General features: G+C 36.1%; 1 protein-coding gene across 4 annotated transcripts in view; it reads left to right on the top strand.

The window, feature by feature from the left end:
• LAMA2 (laminin subunit alpha 2) overlaps window positions 1-18,895 on the top strand; it is a 347,870-nt gene that overhangs the window by 129,396 nt on the left and 199,579 nt on the right. For all 4 annotated transcript variants that reach the window (XM_071740967.1, XM_071740966.1, XM_071740969.1 and 1 more), the window contains exons 8-12: window positions 154-332; window positions 1,611-1,710; window positions 9,799-9,959; window positions 13,585-13,725; window positions 15,074-15,247. In XM_071740967.1, the coding sequence (XP_071597068.1) occupies window positions 154-332; window positions 1,611-1,710; window positions 9,799-9,959; window positions 13,585-13,725; window positions 15,074-15,247 (755 nt within the window). The remainder of the gene's footprint in view (window positions 1-153; window positions 333-1,610; window positions 1,711-9,798; window positions 9,960-13,584; window positions 13,726-15,073; window positions 15,248-18,895) is intronic.

Here is an 18,895-nt window from a genome sequence, read left to right as displayed (position 1 = left end):
AGTTGAAGTAGCAAGTTAATGCTTGGGTGTGCTGTCAGTCACAATGTACACAGTACCAATGACAATATGTCAAAGGACTCATTTTAATATCTGGGTAAGAGCATGGCACCTCCAGCTGGAAAGTGTTTGCTAACACAGTCCCTTCTCTTTTAGCCTGCAACTGTCATGGAAAGGCTGAAGAGTGTTACTATGATCAGGACGTTGCAGATAGAAACCAGAGTTTGAACGTCCACGGAGAATACATTGGGGGCGGAGTGTGTGTGAATTGCACAAACCACACTGGTGGTATCAACTGTGAGACCTGCATTGATGGTTACTTCAGACCTAAGGGGGTAAAACATGTTCTCTTGTTACTTCACTGTAAAGCTTGGCATTCAAGCCATCCCTTCAGCATAGGCAGTTAAGTGGTTAAAAGGAGAGGACACAGTTTGTGCTGCTGTTACATGAAGGTTAACTTCTAATTCGGACAACGTAGTTGCTTTTCACAGCTGGAAATCTGCAAGCGAATGCTTACAGAAATATGAAGTGAACTGTGTTAATATGATGGAATGCACTTAAGGTCAGGGCATCCAGCTTGTATTTCAGTTTAATTTAAAGGAGGATGTGGTCCTGTAAACAGAACTTCTGCCTCGGTAATGACTTGCAAGATCTGTTATAAAAGATCAAAGAAATACTGCTGTATTTGATATTGGAATGGTTTGTAATGTTTTTTTAATGTACAATTAATAAGCACTGAACTTCTGTGGTGTCCTAAGAATGCCTTTTGCTTACAGGGTAGTGGGAATTGGTTTTTGTGTTTCATCATATAAGGCTGTGTTTCCATTTAAGCTGAAGTTGTCGGAAGAAATATCTTAGAGTTGGTTGCATTGCCTTGTGGGCTATGCCTTTGTTTTAGGTGGCCACACTATTAGTGTGTGTTTAAATTCCTGATATTTAGTCTGTACAGTTTCAGTTGGATATATCATAGCCTTTAGTCTGATTGGTTTTCAGTTCTCAAACAGAAAAAATCAGCAAATAACAGTGATTACATTCTCCATTATATATGAGGTTTAACCTTAGAGCTTGAAAAAAGAGGTCTGTACCGATGTCTTCAAGCGAAGTGTGCTTGATTTTTTCTTTTCAATCAGGTTATCACCTGGCTAATTGGGATTTTAGATCCATGTATGGGTTCATGCAGAACTTGGAGTTTATACTCCCATTGTGTTATTAGACTAAGGTTTGGTTAAGGTAACTTTTTCACGAGCAAAAGGAGATAGTCCCAGTGTCTAACTCTGGTTAGTTTTTTAATTGTTAACCAGAATAACTAGACTATTTGTCAATATAATTTAAGTAGTGAATACTTAAATTATAGTTACTGATTCTAATTATACAAGGGTCTGATAAAAAACAAGTGCTTTTTTAGTTGATATTTAAATAAAACAAATCTACATGTTTCTAAATAAAAATCCAAAATGTATCTTTAATGCCTAGGCTACATGGGCTAAGTTTGACAACCTTCTGATTTTTGGTAAAGTGCAAGCTGCCTACATATTTATAGTTCTTTCTTACTTTTTGTTTAATATTTCAATTCTTAAAGGTAAGGTTTGTGTTTGTAAACTCTGTTTTTATAGGTCTTGCCAGATAGCCCAGATCCATGCCAGCCATGTTCCTGTAATCCAAATGGATCTTTACATGATACCTGTGTCAAAGATGAGAAACATGCAGAAGGAGGTAAGACAATGATGTTAAAGCTTAAGCTCAGTAATAGTCAAATAAAAGATTACACATTTTTTTTTTATTATTTTAGAGAATAAAACGAGTACTACCATAGTGATTTCATCTCTTTACCCTTCTAAGCATGCTTCCATTTGAAACCTATACAAACATGTTTGAGAAGTGTCATATTTATTTGCCATCTATATTATTTATGTAGGATTGCAAGTTGGTTACCATAGCCCTGTAAGAACTATCCTCAAATGTTGTGCTTTGGAAACAATGGACTGACATATTTTTCTGGCTTTTTCATTGGCAAACTTCTGTAAATACCGTGGGAATATAACAACAAAACTCAAGATCAGTTAAGAGCTGTTTTAATTACACTAATTACAATCTATTGACAAGAGATGTTGTAGCAATCTTTGTTGAAATAGAGGTCAATGGAAAATAAAAGTAGCATAGCAGGGATGAAAATATAGGGCCCAGAGGTGTAAAATCAGTAAAACTGTAAAAAAAAAAAAAGGTACTGTTTATATCAATTCAGTAAAATACTGATTATTATCACAGTGGTATATATGGTACGTTGACCTTGGCCAGCTGCAACTGCCCACCCAGTTGCTCTCTCACTTCACTTCTTAGCAGGACAGGGGAGAAAATAAGATGAAGCAGCTCATGGGTCTAGGTCAAGACCAGGTGATAGCTTACCAATTAATGCCATGGACAAACAGACTCAGATTGGGGTAAATGATCATTATAAACAAAGATAAAAACTGAAAAAACACCCTCCTCCCCCATCTGCCACAGGCAGCACAGATGAATGGGGAGTAAGGGTTGTGTTCATAATGATCTTTTCCCCCTAGGAACAAGCAACAGGACAAGAGGAAATGGTTGCAAGTTGTGCCAGGAGAGGCTTAGATTAGATATTATAAGAAATTTCTTCACAGCTAGGGTAATTAAACACTGGAATAGGCTGCCTAGAGAGGCAGTTAAATCTCCATCCCTCAATGTGTTTAAAAGACATATATTTGGTGCTTAGAAGTGTGGTTTATCGCTGAATTCAGTAGAGTTAGTTTAATCATTGGACTCAATGATCTTTGTCTTTTCCAACCAGAACAATTCTGTGATTCTCACTGACACTTCTTTTTTCTTGTGCTTTTCCTTGACCCATACCTGGGTCCTTCCCATGGGTTGCCATCCTTTAGGAACAAAATCTGCCTTACCATGGGTGTTCTTTCAGAAAATATTCTCCTGTTCCTTCAAGGTGTGCAGTCTGGCTATCTGTTTGACAATGGTCTTCCCCAGGAGCTGCAGGGGTATCTCTGCTCTGATGCCTGGAGCACCTCTTCCCCTTCTTTCTCTTTTGACCTCCCTTGACCCATCTGGCTGAGAAGTCATTCCTTGCACGAGGTTGGTTGGTGCCAGCTGCAACTATCTATGTCCAGCACAGCATAACCCTGGCCTCTCTTTACAGAGGCCACCCTGCAGCCCTTCTCATGTCAGTGCCTGGGGATGGATGCTGGATACAGTGAATCACTCAGATTGGTGGGAGAAACAGTAGTAGCAGAAAAGAGGTTTAAACCCAAAAAACACAGCAAGACAGCAATTCCTATACTAAGCCCACGGGTGAGAATATGCATTTTACAGAGGACTTAAAGAAAGAAACCTCTCATACTATAAAACAGGAAAACTTTTATTCAGACATTTACCACTGCTGATATTCAGTGCTTTGTAAAATATAGAGACTGTGATGTTGAGATGGAGGACTGATTAATTCAAAGAAATGCAGTGTCCCACTTGCATGTTCAGCAGCTGCTCAGTCTCTCAGCTCCTATCTGTTGCTTCTGCAGCCTTTCTTTTCACACCTTTTGTGCTGGCCACAAGTGTGGGTTATTCTCCAGGGGCCTGGCAGCTGACAGGCAGTTATAGGCTGTCAGGTCTTTTCTCATGGGAAGGGGAAACAAAAGGGTAAAGAATTTTTTCCACCTTGTTTGGTTGTCAGTAATAGTATCATTAGAAGCTTTCATAATGTCTTGTTCTTGCCTTTGAGCACTGAACAGATCTAAAACCTTTCATAGTTGGTTTCTAAATCTGATTACACTTTCTGAATCTGATGGGGTGGTACTGTGGTTTAGCACTTTGCTTCCTACGTCTCCTGCATTTTTAGTTCTCTGACCTTTTCTGGTAAGTCCTTCCCCTGCCTCTTTCTGAACCTCTCTAGGAAGAGAATAAAGCTTCTGTTTGGACCCCTCCTCTCTTTTCTGGCTTTTTCTCTGTTGTCTTCCTCTTTCTAATCTAAAGTTCATTAACTGTGTCTTGCTAATTAAGAAATGTGTCACCCTGCCATCCTGAAGGTAACAGATCCAAAACTGGACTATCTCTCTCTCTTTTGACCCTTTAATTGGCAGGTGGCCAGTCTTTCTCATCCAGACATTCAAACAAGTTTCATAACTTAGCAGTTCCTCCAGTCCTGAGAACCAGAGATCTTTTTTTATTCTTTACAAAATTGAAACTCTGCATTTTCTATCTTGTTTGTAACCAGCTTCTCCTTATCTTCCTGAAACTAACTCATTCTGTAGCTGGTTAGAGACCTGTTGCTTTTGAGCATGTTAGAGTAATCTTAATCTGTTGAATCTGCTGTTTGCAATATATGAAGTTTGGGTTTTTTTCGTTTATTGCTCTTTAAACCCACTGATGGGTTCCAACTTACATACTGTCAAAGTTATTCTGTGTATTTAAATTACTTCTTGTACATGAAAACTAGAAAAATTGTTATTTAGGTAACAACCGTCATATAAAGAATTCCCTCCTCAAAGGTATCTGTGTATTTGTTCCTGAAACCAGTTGTCTGTGTTCTGCCCAGTCCCATGCAGTGACAAGTGGACAGTTTGCACTGTACAGACATTGGCCAAAGGAAAATTCTGATATTTACCTTATTTAAGGAAAATAAGCCAGATCCACATGTGACTGGGATTTGTAGCCATTCTGCCTGAAATGATCCTCTTCCTTGCTCCTTATTCTTTCTCTTTATTTGCTTTTCTTTATTTGCACTAAATGAGGGTCCAACACATTAGGAAAAATGTGTGCTTCTTGAACATTCTGTTTGATTATAGTATTTAAACCAGTGGGTTGGATTTGTTACTGTAAACTCTTGCTCGACATAAAAGACACAATAATGCTATTTGATAGAAAAAGCCTTTTTAATATTTCTTTTAAGAGAAGTGGTAATGGAAAATGTTCAAGAGGTAAAAAGAAGTGATCAAAAGCAGTCTCTGGATATAATTTTGAATATAAAACCATCCTGAAAGCAAATCGCTTCTTACCCTTTATTTTCACAAATTTATATTCGATACCTTGATAAAATTCTTTTTACTGTGCTGCTCACTTTGGGCAGCAATTGGGTTTGAACCACTGGGGAGCCTTTGTAAAGGAAAGGCTGGAAAATGTGCTCTGTCTGAAGGAATCTATTCACCTGTGAGCCAGAATTAATACACACAGGGCAGGCTGAAAAACATCTAGGATTTTGGTAGCTGGGTGTTTGAGGATAAATTATTTGCTGGGTGTAAGATGGAAATATGTTTCTTAAATGTGTTTTAAGAAAATGAGTCGGGAACATTAATTATGTTAAACTAAAATGGAAATAGTAGAATAAGAAAAGTCACTGGGGATGTCAAGTCACTATGAGCAGCTCTCAAGGAAAATGAAGCTGTACATTTTCTGTGTGCCTTGAGTTCTGTAAGCAAGCAACAAAGGAAAATGGTAGAATATACCATAACACCTGGTACACTGAAGTACAAGAAGAGGATTTAAATGACTGTTGTCATCAGGTTTCAGTAGATAAGAGAAGGGCATGAAGGAATCACTTTATAATTGACCAAGTATTGTTCTAGGAGAAAAAGAAGTATTTTTGTATATTAAGAATGTATAATTTCTATTTTTATCAACCTTGTAAGACTTTTTCCACACGCTTCACTTGGCATTCTGAAATGAAATATTATTAGTCTATCTTGTATATTGTATTTTTAGTTTTGAATTTTCAAGAGAGCTTTTTAAATATTCTTTCATAGCAATATTATATGATGTGTTCATGAACAATGTAGAAAAAGTAGAGCCAGAAACTTATAATTAATCAAAGTATATTTTCAAACTGTGGTATTGATAAGATAGAATGATGATAAAGTCTCTAGATTTTGTAGCTGAAAGATAACAGTTTTAAAACTGAACTTGTCCACTTACCTCAAATCCATCTTAACAATAGGTAAACTTGACCATACTGGTCTTGTGATCACTTGCAATTGGCTGTACAGAAGTGAAATGAAGAAGTGAAGACTGAACCTGTGCATTAAGAACTACTAAGTACTCCAGTAACTGAGCTCTTCTCAGTGAATTGGTGCTCTTATTTCAAACTGTAGTGGCTAGATTTTAACAAATAACCATTTTACTTGGCTCTTAAGTGCCTGCAAGTGCCAGTTTGGAAACTGGCAGGATTTTGTGAATCAGTCTTCACTGCATGTTAAGGTGCAGCATTTTTTCAGCATTTTTTTTCCCTATTGCCTCTATATATACAATATAATACCAATAACAGGTTTATTTTTTCTGAAAAACGTTCTCAGACATTTTAATATAAAAAAAATTCAGACACTTTGATCTTTATTCAGGTTTCTTAGTACTTTGCTCAATAAGGAGTCCCACTGACTTCCATGAGATCATTTTTAGAATTTTTATAGTGTTATAGAGAAGTGAAAATGGCAGAAGCCAGTCCTGGGTTTGCAGGTTTTTTTTCAAGGGTCTGGTGCTTTTGCATACATTTGGTTTTGTGCAATTTTGAAAGACTTGTAGGCTGGAAGAAAACTGACCAATAAAACTAATATTTCAAGATGGCTCATCCTCTAGGATGAGCTTTCAAAGCCTCTTTACACTCAAAGATAGAACAGAAATGGATAATATTAAGGTAGAAAAAAAGGGAACAATAACATCAACAAATAAAGCCCCATTGAAACAAGACTTATGAAGTAACAGACCAAAAGTGAAAGAAGATACAGTTCTGCTGGAATATTAGTTCATTACAACAACAGACAGACCAGAAACATCTGCTTTAAATCAAAATGTGATTAGTCTGTTGACATAATATGCTCTACAGAAGCCTGGTCAAAGATAACCAGTGGGACGCTGACAAGAATTTACATACTGTGTAATACACTGAGAGCCTTGGTCTTACAAGTGCTGTAAATGAAAGAAGGAACTGAGCCATATTAAATAGACAGACTAACTGTTTCAAAAACATAAGACCTAGAAGAATATGTGACAGTAGTCTCTACACCTTTCTCTCTCTGAGTAGTATGAAGTCTCCTGATAGATGGTAGGCTGAAGGTTATCCACTACGGTCCATACTGCTTAGGAAAGGGATTGCTGGGCTGGTTCTTGATGGGGAACTAAAAAAAATGGACTCATGGGGCAGTGGAGGGAAGACTATAGATTTAAACGAGTATCTGTGAGTTTTTCCTTCCACACTGAGACATTTGATTGAATTTGAGTTTGGTGAAACTTGTAAACATACGAATGAGTTCTCAAAACTTTCAAACAAGACTGACTCTCTTCTTAAGAGGTACACTTGCCTGTGTCTTTTAATGCTGAACCCTCATATACATTTTCGTTTTATCTGAAATGAAAAAAGGTTTCTCTCCTAGGACAAGTTTATCTGGATGTGATGTATTGTCTGTATATAATTAGGACAGATCAAGAATGTGGAAGTCAATACGATGTACTACAGCAGATGAAAGAGGCTTCAAAAGCCTTAGATGACAGACTTCGTTGCATCTCTGTGTTGATGACCAGATAATGCCATTTAAAACTCCTGTAGGTGACTGTTTCTTCAAACAGATAGTTATAAAAACCATAGAAAGAGATAGACCTTTGGATTTATGCATGACAAACTGATGTAAAACTCTTAAAGGTCAGTCACATTCAACGTTGTTGTAGGAATAAATAGACCTCCCTTAAAAACAACTCAATCAAAACAAGGAAACATTTAAAAAGTAAAATAAAACTGAAAATCCAAGGTTGCTAATGGCAAGCATATGGTTTATAGACTGCATATTAGACATTCAGAGGAGGTGCATTCCCCTTGTTCAGAATTATTCAAGCAATGCAATTAAGCTAGAAAAAAAAACCCAAACCTGTTTAAAAAGTTATTTCCTATTGAGGATAATAGAAAAAGGCATTAATTGTGACAGTTTCTGGAATGTCATGCTCTTAAATAACATGTACACATGTTTTAAGAATGATTTGCTAAATGCTTAAATGTTGCAAAGAAGTACTTCTTCAGATAAATCAGAATAAAAAAAACCCATTCACGTTCAGTAACAGTTAAATATGATTAGAGTATAATCAAGTTACAACGTAAGATCTCAAAAGAAAAATGCACTGAAGAAAAGCCAGATGAATAGAATAGCTCAGGGAACCTCTCACTTGGAAGTCTTTGTTCATGAGGACAAGTCAGAAGACCTGCCTGAAATAGGAGTGTTGGGTATAGAGAAAGCTGATCAATGAAGTATAAAAATTCATCAGGAATATATTGTATTTATCCATGGCTTCTGGATGTAGTTAAAAATGAGTTGCTAGAAGCATTGTATATAGTTTATATATTTCTAAACTCTTACTTTAATATTACATAAATGGAAACTGTTTACCTAATTTGTAAAAGAAAGGCAGAGGATTTCAAGAAATTATAATCCTAAATTATGGTCTGTGTACCAAGCAAATCAGCAGAACTACTATAAATGATTTATACTATTTCTGAACTGTGGCAGAAATGGGCAAAAGTCAAGATTTTTTTTTTAATAGAGGGTAACGTGCCCTATGAATCTGTTTGAAGGATTCAATGAACATATGAACAAAGGCTCATTTGATTAATGCTGTATTTTGATTTTCAAAAGGCTTCAGCAAGATCCTTCACCAAAGACCATGCAAAAAATGAGGAAAGTTTCTTTCACACTACTTAGTTAAAAGAATAAATGGACGATTCTCACAATGATGATCAATAAGAACTGTTAAAAATACTCATATTTAACCTGAAAAAGGATGAGTTAGAAGGTGACAAAGTTAGCAAGTACAAAATCTTTCAAGACAGAAAAATGAAAGAACTGCAAAATGTTCAGAAAGATCTCCAGATAGTCATTGTCTGGTGGGTAAAAAAAAGTAATGGAAAAGTAGAACAGAGAGAAAAGTAGTTCTACTTGTACATTGTTTATAGCAATTTCTGAATTAGGTACTAGCAGCTGGGCAACAGCTCTTAGAACAATAGAATAATTTGGATTGGAAGGGATTGCTGAAGTCCATGTAGTCCAACCACCCGCTTAGAATTACCTTGGACTGTGCCCTGGACGTATTAGCTTAGCTGGGGTTCAGCAGTAGTCAGAAAGTTAGTGCGGAGCCTTAGGAAATACTACTGACGTTTAAAAAAACAAAACTGAAAAGAAATCATCAGACTATTTATAGGTCCACACTGTGCACTCCCCCTTAAACAAGTTCTTAGAACTGGAAACAGTGCAGAGGACAGTAGAGATTTTCAGTCATACAAAGTAGTTTCTGTGCAAAAATATTAAATAGGCTTAGGAGTTTTTGATGTCTGAAATTAAAATGTTATGTGGGATATGATGGAAGTATACGATACAGGTTTAACACACATCATTGTTTTCTTTCACACTACACATGGGTAAATGTGGAATTTACTGCTAGGGAGCTTTATGGATTCTGAAAGTAAAAGCATCTTCAAAGGCAATTCAGAGAATTATTGGAGAAGAAGTTTTTCAGGGACTGTTAGATGCACGGAGATAAGGATGAGTTTCAGTTTATAAGATCTCTAATATGCGGATTTCTGGAAGTTCAGAATTCAGATCACTATATACTTGCTTCATTTTATGAAATTTTTTTCTAGATTTTTGTAGAGAGGGCGTCAAATAGATATATGGTCTGACCCACATTACATGCCCTAGCCTTACAATAACCAAAGATGTTACTTTGAGTTCTCTGTCACACATATCTGTTGATGTTAATAAAAATAATGATAAATCAAGTATGTCTCATGTTTGATCCCTCTCCCCACAGATATGCTGCCTGGTTTCTGTCACTGCAAGACTGGCTATGCAGGAGAGAGTTGTGATAGATGTGCCTTGGGTTATAAAGGATATCCTGAGTGTGTGCCCTGCAACTGCTCAGTGACAGGCAGTGTGAATGTTGACCCTTGTGTGGGTCCCTGCATCTGCAAGGTATGGATACCAAATTCTTCTGAGCCAAAGGAAGATATTAATGATACTGTAACATTGCATTTAATGATTTTCTATCATACAATAGCATTCCACTGTCCTACCTAGCAGTGTCAGTGTTTGTGTTACTCACTTCTCATAGAACACTTGTTCTTGGTCCTGTAAAGTCTTAGATTGTCTTGTCATCATAGTACTCACTGTAGTTAACATATTCACCTAAAAGCCTGCTGCCAGGTAAACAAGTCCTTACAAAGCTCTGATGAGGGGGTACTTCAGAAGACTGTGAATAATTTGTTTCAATCTTGCCATCCTCATTTACTCAGAAATTATATGTTCAAAGTATTATGGGCTATAGAACTAACTTGTAATATGACCTCAAGAGAGAAAATGGGATGAAATGATGGTGTGTTAAAACAAACAAAATAGTTGCCTTTTAGGAGTCTTCATTAGGCATATAATTCTCTTTTCTTACTAAGTTCCAAACTAAGAACATTCTTTCTTGCCTTGGGATGTTTTTTAAGAAATCTCTAGTATATTTAAAAAGTAATAATAATCTATCTTTTCTGCAGGATCGATTTCTTAATTTCTAGGAAGAAAATTTAAGAATTATTTTCTCAGTGTTCCTTCATGTAACTCCAGCGAATAACTTCTCAATATTAAATTCAAATAAAAAACTTGTAGAAACACATAGATCCACTTTTTATAAAATGCCCAGTCACCAGAAAGGTTTTAAAAATCATGGGGCTTTCCAAGTCACAGGTTAGTAAGTTATCATGAAAAGGCCCAAAGGACAATTTACTGCACTGTGGGCCAATTCTTCTATGTTGTACTTGTGGGAATTTCCTTCCAGCACTTAGTTAACAGAATTAGTCACTAATGTGGATTTAAAAGTACTTACAGTATATCCTTAAATACAAGAATGCACAAAAACTACTTCAATCTATCCATTCCTGCTGTACACACATAAAACTCTGGTGTGACAGCTGAATAGGACTGAAATCTACTTAAAGAATTAACCTTATCCTCACTTTATGTAACAGCCACATGTTCTTTGTCAGAAATAAAATCTATCCATATCACAATGCTAATTCCTTAGCTATCAAATCTAGACAATCAGAAAAAAAGGTACATTTGCTATATTCTGACTTGAAAGGGAGCTTTGTGGTGTGACAGGAAGGTCTCATGCACCACATACATGGTAACCACTGTTGAATGATACTTATTATTATGACATTATTTGTGTAGGACCGAACTGACCTGTTAATACAATCAAACCAAAATGAACAAATACAGAATAGAGGTAATTGTTCCGATCCCCAGGAGTCCACACTATATACACTTTTCCCTCACTGTTCATCCTTTGCTTCCTTTCTGTTCCTCTTATCTCTTTTTAAGTGTTTGTGGGAGAAAAATTATACCCTTTGCAAACAGCTGAGATACAGATACATATGCATTTATTTTCAGTAACAATCATCAAATTCAAATCAAAGCAGATAATGGTCAAAGGGACACTGAAATCATCAGATTAGATATGCTCCATATGAAGAATAAAGTGGGTTGTCTGGACAAGTTAATAGCAGGCCTTAGGAAAAGTGCTCGCATTCTTTTAATCACATCTTTCACTTATATATGATGAGCTCTAAATTTACTGAAGACATTTTTCTTGTAAAGGAAATTAACAGTTGGAAAACAGTTTAACTGTAAGGAGCAAAATGAAAACAAGTTTTACCTTTTACCACATTATCCACAGTAAATTAAAGTGCAGAAAGGTGATGGACAAGTTTAAATGCTCATTTTAACACTAATTATCTCAGAACTTTCCAAATGTATATGGTCAGTCGCATTTTTGCATAATTTAAAATTAGACTGAGAAATAAATGAGTCTGTAGAAACATTGCTTCATTGAAGGACAGGTTAGATATCCTATCTGTTTTAAGTCTTACATATTTATTATCTACTGAATTTGCTACATACTCAATAGAATTAAACATTTTTTACCTACTGCTGACATTCTTGTTACTGCAGAGTAGGACAGCTTTTCATTTAAACACATTGTTTTGCTTTGCAGCTCTCTTTTATTTTACTTTTTCCACCTTCAGATATGCAGGAAGCTTTGGTTACCAGTGTTCATTATTCTAGTTAGTAAAATGGTGTGAGGGACTACATGGATGCCTTTTAGTTCCCAATTGATACCCATTTTATTTTTCATATAAAGCATGAGAAGCTGGGTGATTTCAGCATACCCATGACAACTGACTAATCCTGAGATTGCTGATGAAAATGTAAAAATTGAAATCTTTAATAAGATGTTGAAGTTTAAGGTAACTGACAGATAGCCTTGAGCTGTATGGAAGAGACGTTTAGTTTATTGAACAGAATCTGTAAGATGTAGTTAACGGGGAGCACAGATACAGAAGAGCAGTAGAGACAGAGCATAGATACTTCTCTGTGCATGTGCTTAACATTTAATTCGTGGTGAAAACCTCTTTACATCATTGTGTAATTTTCTTCTTTACTGTTTTTACCCCTTCCCCTCATTGTCTCCCTCATTTTCTCTTAATCAGTGTGCACTATCCTTTCTCCCCATACCTCCACGTGCTTTGCCCTCTTTTTTTCCACCTTTCCTAGATCATAAACAGGAAACTATCAAGTAGCTTTTGGTGAGCTCACTTCAGAGGTGTGTATTTCAAGCAATCATAAACTACACAGCATGGGCAGGTTTTTTATAATGTGTTAATTCTCTGTTGATGTGGAGCCAAATTTTGGTCCTTTGTGCACACTGTGGAGCACACTCTCCAGGATTCAAGACAATCAGGATTCAAAAGTATATAATACTTTTGAAAAGAACAGAATTTTCTGGACTATCGTGGGAGAAATACTGAATTGCTAAGAAAACATTATGGCATCAGCCTTTTGCAACATACCCCTTATAGACAAGCAAGTCTACAGGAAGCTTTAGCCTGTAGATGAGCTTTGCCTATAGCACAAATTTATTTATTCTGTAAGCTAGCAGGATTTAGTGCACAACATAATCTTTCTCTGAAAAATGGTATTACCAAAAATTAAGGCTAAATCTCTTCATGAATGGTTGGTGCCTGGCTTCTGCAGGGGGAAAGTTTGCAGACATAGTTGCATAGCTAGCAACTATGTAGTTATGGAAAGAAGAAATGCATCCCTTTTAACACTTGGATTTATCCTGAATTCATTAGTGATTGGCCACTGCAAAAATGATGCACTGAATGACTGGTAGAACTAATACTATGTACCTGTACATTGCATCAATTAGGCATGCACAGATTTTATAAGCCATACCTACAAACTACAGTTGTTGAAGCTGTAACATTGCATCCTATACTTCATACTTTGAGGCAATCTGGAGTGTAATTATGATAAATTATTACCTAAAGTCAGAGATGTCCATTTATGTAGAATTTTTATTATGTCCAAATTCCGTGTCCTGTTATTTACATGCTGCCATAGTGACTCGTATAGAGGATTTCCTGCTGATATTAACAAATAAGAATAGTCTTTCCTAGAGCTATGTTTGTAGTCCTGTATTGATCTTCTCCTGCAGATTTCAAGTTCTAATCTAGGACAACTGAAGTAATACTTTAATGTGCATTTCCAGGAACATGTTGAAGGAAAAAACTGTGATCGGTGCAAACCAGGTTTCTTCAATCTTCAGCAAAACAATCCCAAAGGCTGTGAGGAATGTTTCTGCTCTGGGAAGACAAGTGTCTGCACACACTCTCACCTTACCTACAGAACTGTAAGAAAAAGCATACCATATCAGTACATGTCATTGGTTTTTGTGTTTGTGTGTTGTCACTGCCTATTGTCACCAGACTGCATTTTACGAAGTCAGGCATGTTCTTTTATGCCCCATATATTTTTTCAATTATCCAAAAGAAAATGTTATAAGCTTTGTTTCTCCTCCTTGTGAGGAGGTTTAAGAGTAAGAAGTGGAAATGAAGTTATAGCTATCAGAAAATAAGCCATTTGCATAAAAGTAGTCCTAGAGCATGCATACATAGTCAGTTAAATGCACCATATCCATAGGGCAACCTCTTTTCCAGGTAATTATTAAATATCAGTGCTGACATAATTAATATTTTTGGATACAAAGGTTATGTAAAAAAAGGGATGCACTCCAGGGAGCATTTTGAGTGATTTTCTTTTTCGGGAACGGATGTTAAAGGGAGATGAACCTACCATTCTTAGTTGTGCTGTAGAAAAATGTCTTTAACCTGCAAATGCAATCTTAACTTTAAATTAGTTCTCAAAGTTCAGACACTGATTCCACTCTAACAGATGTATGTTACATATTCATGTCTGTAGATTGAGTTTGGGAAATGTATTCCAGGTCTAGAGGTTCCTGGAAGTTTGTGAGTAAAATCATATATGCCTCATGTGCTCATTTACATGCCAGCAGCTGGAAAAATTTCCATCTCACGGCTGACCTAATTTATCATTCTGCTTTTATCCAGGCTCCGGAAGCCTGATCTTAGTATGAACAATGTGCTCTTCTCTGGTGATTCATTTCTAGTTTTGGGATTTCAGAAGTTCAAGTCCTGGTGCTTTGCAGCTTTCCAGCTTTTCTTTGTGGTTTGTTTTTGGTTGTTTTGGATTTTTTGTTTTGTTTTTTGTTTTGTTTGGTTTTTTTTTCCTTAAGAAGGAGAATATTTGAACTTGTAAGTTTTAAGGCTTTAAAACTACAAATTATTATGATTTCTGATTGTTGTAGACAACATAAAATATGCATTCATTTATAAGCTCATCTTCTGTACACTCGGTGACTGATATTTTACTTGCAGTTATTCTTCTACTTATGTTTGTACAATAGAATTTTCTCCTCGCTTTGACCATATGACCCAGAGAAACTAAATCTTGAAGTTACTTCAAATTATGCAGAAATTATTACTCCAGTCGCATACAATAAGGAATTTTGACTGTTATTACTTTGTCTCTTTTGTTAGTAAAGTGCTATGAATCATATAAACCTAATCAGATTTTCAAAAATGGAAAAGCAAGAGACTGTTACTATTGAAAAGACTGATACTTGGATTCTCACTGTAATGCATTTTGTTTTGGTACTTTTTCTGTCACTGTCACTACAGATAGAAGACATGAATGGCTGGTATCTGACTGGCTTACCAGGTCACATCAGAGTTACCCCCAAGCAAAAGAGATTTGATGGACATCAGCAGTTTAGCATCAGCAACGTGGCTGCACGGAAAGTACTGCCAGAGACTTATTATTGGAGTGCACCCAGTTTTTATTTGGGCAACAAAGTAAGTGCAGATGGTATTTGCTTAAACAGTAATTTGATTTATTGAGAAGTAAGGCTTTGAAGGTGGGTAGAGCTGAGCAGAGGATTAAGTTGGATAGCTGTTTGACCAGCAAAAATTGGAAGCAAAAAGGAATTAGGTGTATGAAGTATTCTTGTGAGATAAAACTAAATATATTCCACCTTGAGTGTTTCTGCTGCCAGGTATTGGAGAAGTCTGAGTGTTTTGGAGCATTTTTAAATTTTTTATTAATTAGCGACTCTGTCATTGAACTTATCCTGTTCTCTTCCTAACTTGTCCTCAGCTTCAAAAAACAATCAGTCTCCTTGTCTGCTTTTCAGAAATGCAAGTTGTGCATCAGATGTTGTTGGGGCATGTTACAAAACTTTAGTGTTTGGCAGGAAGCTTGTGTGTGTGAAGCACCAGAAAGTGCTGCTATGAACTCGGTGCCAGTTCTAATGCACATATTTATCCAAGCCTGCATGTGTCCATGTGTACGTGTGCACATATATTCATGCCCTGCAGGTTAATAGCAAATATTTGTATTCTAAAGCCATGGATGATGTAGTGGTCTGACTATCAGGATTCTCACCACTAGACATTCTGCTGTCAGACACATGATACCTTCATGAAAATCTCAGTTTTTTCCAGCTAGTAAAATTGAGGTCTGAATGACTCCTAAATGCCAAGAAAGATAAACAGCTTTCTTTTTACTGTATCCCCAATTATGCTAAACCTTATCAAAAATGCTAAAACTGATACACTTGAGCACATTTTCTTCTGTAGTCTCTTCAGGCTGGTCAGACTCTTTTTTATTTATTTCCTTCCTGCTGGCTGAAAATCAACATGACAGAAGGTAAGTGAGCATGTTGAAACTAAATAGCATCATTCCAAAGAATTGGGCATCCTGTTCATGGCTATAAATTGTTAAAGATAGTCAGGATCATTTAGCTGGGCAAGGGAGAATTTCTTCTATAATCTTCCATGGCAGGTGAACTTACTCTGAGATATGAACTGATACTTTTCTAGACAGACTTTCATCCTTCTATTCAGTGAGCAAAATAATGGTATGAATGTGCAAATAATTATTTGAACATGGAAGACATTTTTTCAGGGTAATTTGGAGGTCCTTTGTGGTTCTTGTCAGATAGCTCTGTATGAATGAAGCAATTTGCCTTAATAACTGAACCATATAAATTTTTGATACTACAATAATATTGAAAGCACTCACAAATTACCACAGTACATCTTAACTGTCATGTTGCATCACATAAATTATAGTCATGCATGCTTAGGCCATATGAGATGCTACAGAAATGGAAATGGAAACAGAATATTGAGAATCCTTATTTATAAACTAAAGAAAACATTTCTCTAAATAGCTGAAACTAGATAAAACATCCGTTCTTGTTACAGTAGAATAATTCGTGTCTCAGAGCAGGCAAGCTTCTTTAAGAATTTTTTTCCTTAGGTAATGTGGAGAATGATTTCTGAAATCTTATATCAAAATGTAAACTTCTCTTGTAATTTATAAACCCTGTGTCACAGAAAACTACGTTTCCTTTTTATTATTAAAATTAATGCCCTTAAATACTTCTTCCCAAAGTAAAATTGAGTAACAAAACATACTACCCATCCTGCATTTGCTAGCTTTCAAATATAGCTCACAAACCATATTTAAAATGATTCTTTTAATATAAAGTTGGCATGAAGTCCTTATGCCTCCACAGTGTTGATTACCATGTATGTGCTATCCGCTTGTTTCACATCCATCTCCAAATGCTTTTTTGGATGAGAAAAGCATTAAAAATGGGATGCTCTGGAGCGTGCAGCTTTTGGTTTGTTCATGTTTGTTTAAATCCTAGTGATACCAGGCTATGTGATACTGGTCTTTGTCTGTATCTTTAAGGAGACATTGTGCACAAGAGACTATAGATGGTACAGGATTCTTGTTTATGTCAAAACATAAGGAAATTACTTCAGCATCACCATACCCTTTTAGTCTTCTTAATACAAATGCTGTTACCAAAGCGTAACCTCTGTTGTATGAATACAGCTAATTTTTTAAAGGCCAGATATTTAACCTGTCTAACTATATGATATGCATTTGAACTAAAAGATTCAACACTGTTTTGTATGGAGAGTATGTTTAGGAGTAATTAGGAGGAATTTAATTTCTAGAAATAAAATATGTAGTGGATAATTTAGGAGAACAGATTTAAAATGACAGGTATTAAGCTTTTACTAGCTATCATAAAACAGTTTTTCTTGGCTACCTACCTTATCATAGCCTACTGAACTAAGGGTTGCAGCAATTATGAGGACTTGTGGCCTGATAGAGCTTATAGTTTCTGAACACCTGTGTTGTTCTGTCCACTCAAATTGCATTTTAAGCATTTGAGAACATAATTAGTTGTTTTTTTCAACACCTTCTTTAGATTTTTTTGACAATGGATTTATAAGCTTCTTTGAAATTTGTGTCCCTGCTAAAATGTTTTATAAATTTGTCTGGAAGTGTTACATTCTGATAATGTTTTCTCAGAACATTGAAAGGAATGTATAAAAATAATTCCATATTAGATTCTAAATTCATCAGGGTGATGTGAAACACTTGTTTCTTGAAAGTGAGTGTGGAATTGTTAGGTATCCATGATCCCATCACCCTGTCTCTTTTTCTTTGATATCATGGCAAAAAGCAATTTGGTAATTTTTATACTGAGTAGAAGCCAGTGTGATTGGGCAAAAGAAAACATGATATGGAGCATATCCAAATAGAGATATGATGCCACCCTATGACACACACACAAGGAGGCACAACTGAGGCCACGAGTTTCCTTGACAAAACATCTATCTTTAGTATAAAGTCTCTCTTTTCTTTATTTTCTCTCTATCACTGCAATTTTTATATTTCTTTATCTGCTGAGTGACCAGCTTTAACCACAAAGGTGGAGCTTTATCCTGCATCTTTCCGATGGTTAGGGCACTGCCCTTGGTCAGCAGTCACAGGGTAGTTCAGCTTTTAGGTGGAGAACACCCTAGAATCCAGGTCTCTGAACATGATCAGGTCTCAACACCCATCCATGACACAGAAAATAGGTAATATATTCCCTCTAGCTCCTATATCTGAGTTTGCAGTCATTACTTATGCTGTCATTACTCAGACATGACAGAAGCACTAAAGCACCTCTGCTCAGAGCCACTATTTCCTTATTGAGAGTTTGTACTCAGACTAAGTTTCTTGAATCTAATGTTATACAGGAGTCATTTGAACTGGTTGCATAGCATGATCCCATTCAGTGTAAGTAAAGTTAACATAATTTGGTTCTTCTTGAAGTCAGAGGAAGTTGAAAAATACAGCAAAAGATGCTTGAATAAATGACTTAATTATCTCTTAGAAAAGCTCCAGCACATCGTGATTGTCATCTCCATAGATTTAAGCAGCCATATGCTGGATACATTGTGCTTTATCTGACCCCTAGTTAAATCCAAGACAACAAATGAAAAGTTCTGTGTAAGTCTGTGCATACAGAACAGGAAGGGGACTTGTCTGACTTAACATTATCACTTCCTTTATTTTTCCTCTTCTTTTATAATTACCTGTATAACCTGCTTGCTGACTTAAAGAAGCCAATGCTTCTTTGAATCCAGAAA

This window comes from Heliangelus exortis, chromosome 3 (assembly GCF_036169615.1).
Source record: "Heliangelus exortis chromosome 3, bHelExo1.hap1, whole genome shotgun sequence".
Lineage (NCBI taxonomy): Eukaryota > Metazoa > Chordata > Aves > Apodiformes > Trochilidae > Heliangelus > Heliangelus exortis.
This window is presented reverse-complemented; position numbering and strand designations above follow the sequence as displayed.